The sequence below is a fragment of the Etheostoma spectabile genome, chromosome 7 (assembly GCF_008692095.1).
Source record: "Etheostoma spectabile isolate EspeVRDwgs_2016 chromosome 7, UIUC_Espe_1.0, whole genome shotgun sequence".
In the NCBI taxonomy this organism is placed as follows: Eukaryota; Metazoa; Chordata; class Actinopteri; order Perciformes; family Percidae; genus Etheostoma; species Etheostoma spectabile.
The window spans coordinates 30,997,095-31,009,433 of record NC_045739.1 but is presented as its reverse complement, the minus strand read 5'-3'; the positions used below and the strand labels follow the sequence as shown (position 1 = coordinate 31,009,433).

Here is a 12,339-nt window from a genome sequence, read left to right as displayed (position 1 = left end):
CACACAATGTGTGAAAACGTTGTTTACACACCGCTGTATAGATTTAGATTTCCGCTCTGCGACTGTTGCTGTTATCCTTCCATCAAAACCTTTCTTAGGAATGCTTATAACTGTATTAAAAATGCGATGCAACACTGGAATGATCACTGAATAAGGGGGGTGTAACCCTGACATGACACAGCAGAAAACCAAAGAATTTAGGTGTGCATCACTTTAAAAATCCATTTTTGTTTATCCTCAGAACATAATCTAATAGCATAGTGTATTCAGCATTTGACATGAATTCTTTCCACAATAAGGAAGGGAAATTGAAATAAATAGAGCATAACAGTAAGACACGCCAACACGCCATAACTTTGTTTAAAAATGCTAGTTTGTCGAGCTGGAAGAAGTGAGCTGAAACTGTCAGTGTTTTAATTTTTTTTCTATTTTTTTTGCCTGATGAAGCTCTAGTACCGAAACGTTGCCAGCTATTGAATTCAAGTTAGACGGCGTGAGGGAGTTTCTTTGCAACTCCTCACCTACTCGTCCCCCTCCGCCGCACCTGTCTCGCGTTATCTAGTATTCTTCTGTTGTGGATCAGATCAGTCTGCCTGTGAATGAGCCTCCAGTCAGGTGTACAATATCAGCCCGTCCCTTCTAAAGCATCCGGTCAGATCCACAGAGCAGCAAGCACACCAAACTGCACTTTCCACATGTCTGGAACTTTTACCAATAACAGCAACGCCGTTTTTAGCACTAGACTGACCTGCCACTAACCGTTATTTAAAACAAAGCAACTTTTGCAAATGGCCCAAACGTTTAAATAAGACCCCAAATTAACGCTACAGTCAAATAAAAGCATCTTGGTTCGTGTTCGTGGGGCGGCACCTGCGATTGGCTCCATACCTTTTGCTACGAAGTCTTTTAAAGTCTCCAGCTTGGTTAACAACTACTGTTATTCATAGGAATGACTCGTCTAAATGACATACACAAGGGTTGAAACAACCAAAACGCAATCTGGTGCTTTCACTTTGAGCCGAAATTTCAGTCTTCACCCTCTCCACTCAACAGTGAAACTTTCCAAAAATCCCAAACCTTCCCCACATACATTCTTTCCCCCGTGCCACACTCCCTCGCATCTCAAGAAGTACAATTTTCCATAATCAATTGGTTTTTCATCTCTCATTCCTAAACTTCCAGAATACTTCATAGAAAGCCTCGCCTCACACCAGAAAAGTCCGCTCCGTGCCTCTTTTGCTCTGGACTTTCCCTTTTTTTTTTTTTTTACTTGAAGACCACAGTTTCAACCTCGGATCTGTAAACGTCATAACTTCAGCCACTGAAATGTGCACCAAATATATAGAAATAAAACTCTTTAATAACTTAAAAAAATGTTAGAAAGTAAACTATTAAAATTCAAAATTGACATCACACAGAGATAAACACAGGAACTTTTTTGTGGGGGGGGGGGGGGGGGGATTGGGTGGTTGACAGTTAATAGCCACTGGTTAACTTGCCCGCTAGCACAGGGAACACAACAGCATTGCAAAGTGAGCACTATCAGTTGACAGAACAGCCCATTTATATGTAAGTTCTCATCACATTTTTTTTTTTTTTGCCGGACCAACAGATTTTGCCAAAAGGAGCAGCGTCTTTTGACGAAACACAGGTAAAAGACCAAGTAAGAGAAAAGTGAAAGCAGGGTTGACAGGAGCGATGCGTGGAATGGTCCAGCCTTCATACCGCAGTGTCATTTTGAGTCTATGTACAATACTACTGTGTGTAAAAGATGCATGCAACTGGAGGGGACCCTTCCAGAGGATTCTACACTAAGCCATTACAGATTTCTCATGTCAGAGCTCGCAGGTCACACCTCTCAATGCCATCAGTCTTCCATCCATCAAACCAACCTCTGATATGAGAAGAAAGACGTTACAGAAAGAATGAAATGCTTTGAAAATCGCCAACAACGAGAAATAACTTCACCTTTAATGATCATAGTAAAGACATGATTATACTGTAAAGTCTAAAATGGAATGAAAGACCATATCAACCCTGCTTTTCAGTGACAGAGATAAGGAGTGTGTGTGTGTGTGTGTTTGTGAGCATTTATGTGTTTGAACGTGTGTCGAGAGAGAGAGGGACGTAAGGAAAAGGAGGCAAACAGCTGAGGGCAGGCAAAGTCCAGAGACCCCCCCCCCCCCCATCTGCCCTGCTCCCACCCGTCTGTTTTTAAAGGACTGCTCTCGGCCCTCTACCTGCAGGCTCTGCCGCCTCGCTTGCTCCTTGTCGCCCCCGCCTCCTCTCCCGGCCCCGCCCCCTCTCTCTGAAGCCCTTCTACCGCTCACTGCTCATCCTCCCCAAACACATCGTTCTGTTTGCGCTTCATGTTCTCAAAGTCAAAGTCGCTCCCGGTCATGCGTTTGTAGATGTCCTTGATGTCGTTGCAGGTGGTCTCGAAGTGAGTGGTGGCATCGTAGGTCCTCGAGGCAAAGACCTGGGAAAGATAAAGGGACAGGCCGACTGAGAACCTGCAGCCACGCTAGAGGCTCTGAGACGTAAGCACAGCTGTGCTGTAAGCTAAATGCTAACATGGTGTATTCTCACTGTGACAATGCTTACATGCTGATGTTAAAGGTCCATGACATGGTGCTCTTTGGATGCTTTTATATAGACCTTAGTGGTCCCCTAATACTGTATCTGAAGTCTCTTTTATATAGACCTTAGTGGTCCCCTAATACTGTATCTTAAGTCTCTTTTATATAGACCTTGGTGGTCCCCTAATACTGTATCTGAAGTCTCTTTTATATAGACCTTAGTGGTCCCTAATACTGTATCTGAAGTCTCTTGATATAGACCTTAGTGGTCCCCTAATACTGTATCTGAAGTCTCTTTTATATAGACCTTAGTGGTCCCTAATACTGTATCTGAAGTCTCTTTTATATAGACCTTAGTGGTCCCCTAATACTGTATCTTAAATCTCTTTTATATAGACCTTGGTGGTCCCCTAATACTGTATCTGAAGTCTCTTTTATATAGACCTTAGTGGTCCCTAATACTGTATCTGAAGTCTCTTGAATAAAACCTTAGTGGTCCCCTAATACTGTATCTTAAGTCTCTTTATATAGACCTTGGTGGTCCCTAATACTGTATCTGAAGTCTCTTTATATAGACCTTAGTGGTCCCTAATACTGTATCTGAAGTCTCTTTTATATAGACCTTAGTGGTCCCTAATACTGTATCTGAAGTCTCTTTTATATAGACCTTAGTGGTCCCCTAATACGTATCTGAAGTCTCTTTTATATAGACCTTAGTGGTCCCTAATACTGTATCTGAAGTCTCTTTATATAGACCTTAGTGGTCCCCTAATACTGTATCTTAAGTCTCTTTTATATAGACCTTAGGGTCCCCTAATACTGTATCTGAAGTCTCTTTATATAGACCTTAGTGGTCCCCTAATACTGTATCTGAAATCTCTTTTATATAGATCTTAGTGGTCCCTAATACTGTATCTGAAGTCTCTTTATATAGACCTTAGTGGTCCCTAATACTGTATCTGAAGTCTCTTTTATATAGACCTTAGTGGTCCCTAATACTGTATCTGAAGTCTCTTTTATATAGACCTTAGTGGTCCCTAATACTGTATCTGAAGTCTCTTGATATAGACCTTAGTGGTCCCCTAATACTGTATCTGAAGTCTCTTTTATATAGACCTTAGTGGTCCCTAATACTGTATCTGAAGTCTCTTTTATATAGACCTTAGTGGTCCCCTAATACTGTATCTGAAGTCTCTTTTATATAGACCTTAGTGGTCCCTAATACTGTATCTGAAATCTCTTTTATATAGATCTTAGTGGTCCCTAATACTGTATCTGAAGTCTTTTATATAGACCTTATCTGAGCTTTCATTTTCTCCAAGGCAGAGCAGGATACCCAGGACACCTATCACCATTTCTAGCCACTGGGGGACCATAGGCAGGCTCATATTAATGTTAAAAAAACCTCATAAAGTGAGATTTTCATGCCATGGGACCTTTAAACGGGTTACCACGCTGACCATCTTACGTTAGCCTGTAAGCATTCCTATCTTCAACCGATTAACCCTAAGGCCAGATGATCATCAAAGTCAGAAGGATTTCTCCTCTGGTGACCATGAATAAATGTTAAAAAAAAAATCCATGGCAATCCATCCAATAGCTGTGTAGATATTTCAGACCAACATTGCCATCCACAAAATAACGTCACATACAGTTATTTTTTAAGCTATTTAAAGAACTTTTTTTTGTCTTACCTGGCTATCAGTACCATCATCTGTGGGCTCATAAAGGTCACTAATAGCCACAAACCTGTAGAAAAATGGATAAAAAAAAAACACAACTCCATTAAATAAACCTGGTTATCAATCACAATGCTTCTTAAAAATGTTGACATCCCATCCTCGTTGAACCACAGATGCATGAATTGTTAAAATGCTGACTTTTGGTCGATGGGCTCCAGCAGCTCCAGGGCCGGCTCTATCTCCGCCTCGGGCTCGCTGGTTTCCACCGTGGTGCTGACTATGGCGATGTACTTCCCCTGGGCGGCCACGTTGTGGGCGTAGGAGATCATGCACACGTAGATGTCTGGAGAAGGGACGAAAAAAGAGTTAAGGGGAGGGGAAAGTCAATTCCGAGTTACCTTAACCTTACCTGTTGTCTTTCTGGCAAAATTGAAAGTCTTAGTTGAAACTTTAGTAGACGCATCTTTAATCAATGTTTTTAACGTTTTCTTACATTTTTGTCCCTTTTTTTCATTGTTTGTCCCTTTTTTTGACGTTTAACGCTACGTAACACTAACTTATTAACTTTAGTTTTACAGTTATTTTTGGAATTTACCGTCGATAAACCTCATTTATAGGAAATTATACCTCATGTTTGAGTCACAAAAGCAGAAATTAGGAATTATTTAGACTAAATATAAAGGAATGGATGTTGATGGATAATCACAGACTGGAATATGTCAACTTTTACTCAATACTGTTTCAGAAACACTTCAATTTCTTTCTCCAAATGCTATAAAACTGAATAAGGCGCCCCAAAATTAATGAAAGTAGAGATTTGTACTTGGCAAAGAGGGTTGTGTGGAATCAGTCATGTTATTTTGTGTAGTTAAAAAGAACACTGATATAGGAAAACGGGTCAATTTAACCTGAGGACAACGTGAGGGTTAAAGCTGCATTTATAGATTTTTGACAACTTGGGGGCAGTAGAAAGAAGTTGTAAACTAGGGCTGAACGATTCCTTTTTTTTTGGGGGGGGGTCAAATTGTGTATTTATTTCCCTGCCAGATATTGTGATTAGGACTCAATTTGCAATTTTATTTTAGCTACATTTTGCACCTTCTACAATCATGTTAAACGAAGTAATACAAATTAAATGAAAAACCCACTGCAAATAGGGCATTACTGTAAACAATCTGTGATATGTAACAGTATTCCAGCATGTATGCTATGAAATAAAAACCGTAAATAAAAATCAAATGTTGCACCAAACATTCAACTACATATTTGAAGGTTTCACATTGGATCAATTGAGGCGTTTACCAATAGCTAATCACCTCATGTACTATCACAAATTAGATCCTACTGTAAACACAACACTAATGTATTATCCCCTTTTAAAGCTGCTATGGTCAGCTGGTTAACAAACACCTGCTTAAGTAGCAACATTAGATATAGATAGATAGATAGATAGATACTTTATTCATCCCGAAGGAAATCTCAGGCATCCAGTAGCAGGACAACTATGACACAAACCCATATACACACATATATCACACATACATAAGAATAAAAATCACTCATAGAAATGCAATGACCAAGATAAGGTGAGATACTATTGTAGACTGTGTGCTTATATAAAAATGATCATTTATTAATATTTATTTACTATAATAGCCATACCATCCCTTTAGCTCTGTCTGGCTCTTTAGCTGCTAAATGCTCCACTATGTTCGCCATGCTGGGCAGCTAACGTAGAGCTGGTTTTTAGCTGATGCTAGCTCTGAAAGTGAACCTGAATCCTAATCTGTTAAGTTCTGGTTCAGGAAACCCAAACAATGAACTGAAAGATGATAAAACACCCTGTAGAGCTGAGGGGAACTGTAGAGTTATTATAAGCATCCATTGTTTATGTAAGAACATTGATTATAGCCGCTTTCAGACTGAAGAAAGATGCTAATACGTTGATATCGAACATGTTTTTATAATGCTTAGCGATATGGCGATGTCCTTGATGTCTCCAGTTATCCCTCTAACTACATTTAACAGAAAGGCCATCTTTGTTATTGATCTTTCTGCTGAGTTTCTGACAGTGCCAGTGGTTCTTACCTGAGTTGCGGTTAACCTGATTCTGAGGAATGATGATCTGGCAGGAGTTGGCGTCGTTGGTGTTTTTGATGGGGTGGCTGAGGACGCAGATCACACGGATCACCTGGCCAGCCTTCCGGACGCGGTCCGGGATGTAGCTGGGGTCGCAGATCAGCTGCTTACAACGGGCCACCTGCAGCAGGAAGGACCCACCATGCAGCATTTTAAAGGACCTACTTTCTTATCCACTCTGCGTGAATACACTCAAAGTATAACATCAGTATTTTTCAACCTGGACAGTATTTTCCCATGTTTTTGTGCCTAAGTGACAAATGGGGACAACATTTTCTTAAACTGATCCAGTGTTGAGCATGAGCTCTGCAGCTGAAATATAATCCTTTGAGTAATTTATGTACTGTTAATTTACGTCCACTAAAAGTGCTTGTTTTGTAAATGACAGACTCCAATTGTTGTTCTACTAGGTTTCTGAATACATTATGGAAAAGGGCTCTACAGAGAATTGACATACATTTTATTTACCTTTTTTGCTTTATTATTGTCTAACCAAGTCTCGCTCAAGGAGAAGTCTCATTCTGAAATCCCGCGAGATGTGACTTGATGATCTGTGGTTGGAGTCACCTGCTGCCTCCATGTTCTTGCCCTCTGCTACAATTCTCTCTCTCTCTCTCTCTCTCTCTCTCTCTCTCTCTCTCTCTCTCTCTCTCTCTCTGCTCTGTCGTCTCTTTCTCCCACCCCCCCACCCTGAGCCATGGTTCTGCTCCAGGTTTCTGCCTCTTAAAAGAAGTGTTTCCTTGCCTCTGTGGCCTAGTGCTTGCTCTTGGTGAATTGTTGGGTTTCTGGAAATAACACCCCAGAGTCCGGTCTAGACCTGCTCTTTATGAAAAGCGCAATCAGATAACTGTTGTTGTGATTTGGAGCTATATAAAAAAATTGAACTGAATTGAATGCCGTAAGTCAGTGGTGCAAACAGTATGTGAGAGTTGGAAAGAGGAGTGACGGGAAGAGGTTGTTGTGTTTTAGTAAAATCTAACAGATTTCCGATGTCATGGCTGAATATTTAGCTGGTTTTGACAATGTGGATGAGTAGAGTTACCTCCACGAGATTTCAGAACTTCTCCTTAGACACAATAACAGATTGGATTTAGCAAAAGGTCAAGAAAAACGTCTTATTTCTCTGCTGGGTCCTTTGCAAAATGTAGAAAGACACATGTGGACGAACATCAACGGTGTGTAACTCCCCCATAGCATTGCAGTCCGTTCTGCGGCTGTAGAGCTCCCGCTCAATACTGAACCAACCTCCTTTCCAACTTTAAGTTATGCCCCCGAATGCTGTCAACATCTGTTTCTTCTAAAAAGATACATTTCTCAGTCTGTTCATCTCACTTTGATTTTCCATCTAGTGGACTAAAAAAAGCTATACGTGTTGTTATTCCAATACCAGGTAAATTCTCGTGCAATTTATATAATAAAAGGTCGCTACTTGCTACGTGTATGTATAGAGTATTGCCACAGAAAATATCGCAATGCTATGGTGTATCGACCACTAGAAAAAAAGGTCCAGGTCTAAAAAAAAATAAGTTAATGGTGTTGTTAAATTGCACAATAATGTACAATAAATCGGCATACCTCGCCCTCAGACTTCACTCCAATAACATGGCCGCCTTCCATCACTATCTCCTCCACTGGTTTGTTCAGCATGTAGGTCCCTCCGTAGATTGCGCTCAATCTAAAATGACAGTAAGAACTGTAAAATCATGGCGTGGGATTGCACTTCTGTGTTTACTATTAAATACAAGCTGTTATCCATCAAGGGAAATATTGACTTAGTATCTCAAAATGTTGACTTAGTATAAAGCAGTATAGATAGAAAACATGTTAACAGCAACCTGGCAAATCCCTGGGGCAGCTCTCCCAGACCGTACAGGGGGTAGAGGTAGGGGCTCTTCCCATACCGCGCCAGCGACTCACTGTACAGCTTGATCCGATTGATCGTCTCCAAACAGGGAACGTCAAGATAGCTGCAGGAGAACAGAAAACCGCAAGGGAAGAGAATAAATGAACTAATTCTGGGGGGTCTTCCATGTTTTCTAAGCCGAGGACCCCTTAACCCTTGTGTTGTCTTCCCGTCAACCATGAAAAAAAACATTTTTTCAACGTTATTAGCGCCTTTTCCCCACATTTTTGTCACTTTTTCAATGTTGTAGGTGCTTTTTTTTATGTTTTTGGTGTTTTTTCCCAAAGGTTTTTGATATTTTTTAATGTTCAATGACATTTTCATGACAATTTTTTTTAACTGAAAACAGGTCAATTTGACCCAAGGACAACAGACGGATCAGGGACCCCCTACTACAGTTATTACGTAAAATTAAGTTGCAAGTTAAACTCGGCCTACAATTACCTATGGGCGGCCTAAAGCCTTTACAAATACCTTTTTAGTGCATAGAATACTAAGCTATTAAAATAGTTGTTGGCATGATTTTTAAAGTTTAACATACATAGTGAATCCTTATTATTTGCAGATAGCTATCTTAGTGACTACCTAACCTATAGGTGAGTGAGCCTATCATCCATGTGTTTTTTTTCCTTCACAAATTGGCTGATTTATATTTGACAATAATATGTTGGATTCAAGTTTTTTTTCACATTTTAATTTTTTTTGAAAAAACCCTCAAATAGTTAAATTTTATGGACCCCCTAAGATGAAGCTGATTCTATGCATATATTCACAGCCAACACATAGTCTACATACAGGTTTTGTTTAAAGGAATCTTAATTACAGTAAACCTTGATAAAAAGCATTTATTCTTTAGTTATTCCATGTTGAAATTCTAAATGTCGGTCTTGTTGTTCTTACTCGTCTGTCCTGTAGAGGGCCAGGGCGTGGCCGGTGAAGTCTATGACATCTTGGCCCAGGTCAAACTTCTTGTAAACATCCCTCATCGTCGTGGTTTTGGGGTCCACGCCCTCAAACGTTTTGGGGTCATTTTCATCGAAGTTGGCCACAAAGACTAAGAACTTCCGAAACCTTCGCTTCTCAAACATCCCCATCAGATCTGAAACAATTCCAACAAAAGGCGTTATGATGAAGTACATGATGACTCAAATGTGGTTCTAATACTCGACTTCACAGCAGAGCGGCTTACTTGAAGCTAGTGCCTCGGTCTCGGTCGATGGAACCTTGTAGATCTTTCCTCCCTTGTACACAAAGCTTCCCTCCACTACTTTAAAGTCCAGGTACCGTGTCACTTCTGTGTATAGCAGCATCTTCACCAGCTGACCTGTGAGCACACAGACAATCACATGGTACGTCATATTTCTTCTAATAATCAAACATTCTGCTGTGATAGCATCAAGATAGTCTGAAGTAGGGCTGGGCAATATGGAAAAAATCAAATATTATTTACCAAATACCTCGATGCCGACATTGCAACCATATTGTAGGGTTGACAGTTGATGCTTTCAAAAATATTTACAAAATTAGATTTGTGACAATGTGGATATAATGTCTAAGTGATTAATAATAAAACAGCTAGTCTGGTAAGTTCAGAAAATGACATCACTTTAACGTAAGGCACCTTTTAAAACTAGGAAAAAACAACACTTTTGCAATATTAATATGTTACCACAGCTGTATCCAAAATCTATGACAACATCTAGTCCCATATCTTTCGTTATTTTTATTTTTTTGTTTATTTAATACAGGGACAGTGCGTATTAATGGACGTCAGAGTTAGCCAAAGGGCTATTTTTCATGTGCAGTCCCTAGACAGATCGTAACAAGTCACCCTAAAAAGTAAAATTATATATTTACATAACATAACAACTACAATATATTATACATTGGGTAAAAAGTACTATTAAAGTTGAAAACTTGATCTAATATCAACACATTAATATGGTTCATTGACCTTTTCAGGAATAGTAATAATGTACTAAGTGCCCATTTATCTCCTTAGGGGATTACTAGTTATAATTGTTGGGGCTTTGTAAATTATAGAGTGTGGTCTAAACCTAGTCTATCTGTAAAGTGTCTCGAGATAACTTTTATTAATTAAAATTTGATACTATTAATAAAATTGAATCAGTAAATGCTGAGTTAAATGGGGATATATTCATTGTTTTATAGACTAAAAGCCAGTGATGTGGGACTGACCGTTGGCCATGAGAAACTTGGGGATGAGGTCGACGTTCCAGTCTCTTCCTCGGCCCATGGACTCGGGCGGGCTGTCTGGAAGACTGAAGCGCTTGTACACCTGTGGGAAAAACCACACGACAGTAAACGGCCACATAAAAAAACATCCTGGGGAAATCTACGACAGAAGCTACAGCATGGCGGAGAATAAAGGCAATAAAAAGCGATGCACAGCGGCACGGGGTAGGTGCAATGAGATGTGCTGAGGGGTACTGAGACTGATTGCTTTCATAGATCCCAGGGTCCCTTTACCTCCTCCAGAGGGGTGATGGAGGAGCTCTCGCCGCCATAGTAGGGGTTCCTGTCCATGTGCAGAACCTTTTTCCCGTTCACAGACATGATCCCGGACAGAATGCATTCCTGCAAAAAACAAGAATTAACACCCAACATCAGCGCCCGGGACATAACATCCATTTGCAAATGCAATAAAGAGAGATTTCATAGATGACGTGAACGCCAGTTAGGTTTTCATAGGATGCAGGGAGGATAGAAGGGACGGTGTGCGCATGCGTGACTAGATCGTTTCATTCATGTATCTGTAATAATAATGATTATAATGGTAACAATAAGTGTTTAAGCTTAAGAACAATATGGCCTTATCCCAAATGTATTAGCCTATGTCTAAGCATTTACAAAAAGGAAATTTGATACTTGCTACAAACCTAGAAAATGTCGCCTTTTATGCACGCGAACACCTAGATTAATAGCACATGAATGTTTCGGGCATGTTTCTGTCGCATTGGGTGTGATAAGTGACAGGAACTGCAGAGAAGAGCTCAGTCATTGAATCCTCAGGCCTGCGCCAACCTCAGGATGGAGGCCTGTCTATGCAAAGAGGACCATGACACATTGGGGGGGGTTACGCCTAAAAGATGCTACTGGGTGTAACACAACACTGGGCCGGCTGGGAGGACAATAAAATCCCCCTGGAGGCCCCGTTCGCTTCCTATCGTGCACAAATGTTACGTCAAAGTACATTTTGATAGATATATTTTAATGCTATATTTGATGTCACAACACAGGGATGCAGCGGGCTTTCACTTCTGGGCTCGGAAGGAGAAGAGTACAAATGGATGAAATAACCATATGGAAGTATCGCATAATCAAATCTGTTGAGTTTCTGTGTAAATGACAACTTACTGTGAGTCCGGTGCCCAAAACGATCACATCATATTCCTCATCCATGTTGTGTCACCGCCTCTCCCGTCTCGCCCTCTTCTTGCCTTGAGAAATGAAGGGTATTGGGTGGAGGAATTACCAGTGAATCCACACAAAAAAAGGGGATTCGGCTCCCTTTTCTCTGCCCGAGTGCTTTTAAACGGCTCGTTCAAAATGAACTTTTATTAATGAATCATGAGGCATAAATGACTACTGGGAGTGAGAAAAAACTGTCCACACTGTCACCGGCGAGGACGACCAAAGATGGCCCTGATCGTGGAGCACTCTAGAACACTGTTAGTGCGCGTCGGGAAATAGTCCGCATCCTCCTTCTCTCTCTTCCCAACCCGCCACACAATGGACTCCAACTGAAAAGCTGAGTGGAATAGGAAACCCCCCCTCGGAGCTGGCTTTATCAAGCGATACACACATGTTCATCTTCATACTTTAACTTTTTAACATGTATTGTCGTTTTTAAACACATTTTGTCCAAGTCTGTGCGTTCTCTATTTCCTTTTCTATCCTTCCTTTCCAGTTGTAGGCGCAGTGCTACGCGGACGCAGGCAGTGGTATCCCTCCGCCGCCACAGCTGCGTGTGTGTGGATGGGAGTTGCTTTCACTGACTGATCGCACGAAGGCC

At 40.8% G+C, this 12,339-nt stretch overlaps 1 protein-coding gene across 1 annotated transcript; it reads right to left on the bottom strand.

Annotated features, from left to right (window-relative positions):
* Positions 1-693: 693 nt before the first annotated feature.
* On the bottom strand, positions 694-12,001 carry gdi1 (GDP dissociation inhibitor 1). Its single transcript, XM_032521239.1, has 11 exons — positions 11,682-12,001; positions 10,794-10,901; positions 10,503-10,602; positions 9,493-9,627; positions 9,204-9,402; positions 8,236-8,367; positions 7,976-8,075; positions 6,350-6,521; positions 4,460-4,604; positions 4,274-4,328; positions 694-2,479 (listed from the first exon to the last, which is right to left on the bottom strand). Exons 1-11 carry the CDS (start codon positions 11,724-11,726, stop codon positions 2,327-2,329), a joined length of 1,344 nt encoding a protein of 447 aa, XP_032377130.1. The 5' UTR covers positions 11,727-12,001; the 3' UTR covers positions 694-2,326.
* Between the last annotated feature and the right edge of the window lie 338 nt (positions 12,002-12,339).

Excerpts from the sequence above, each read along its gene's own strand:
- gdi1 (XM_032521239.1), bottom strand. The coding sequence starts at position 11,726 with ATGGATGAGGAATATGATGTGATCGTTTTGGGCACCGGACTCACA. Across the intron at positions 10,603-10,793 it reads CCATCACCCCTCTGGAGGAG|GTGTACAAGCGCTTCAGTCT; the intron begins GTAAAGGGACCC and ends TTTTTCCCACAG. Across the intron at positions 9,403-9,492 it reads GACCGAGGCACTAGCTTCAA|ATCTGATGGGGATGTTTGAG; the intron begins GTAAGCCGCTCT and ends GAATTGTTTCAG.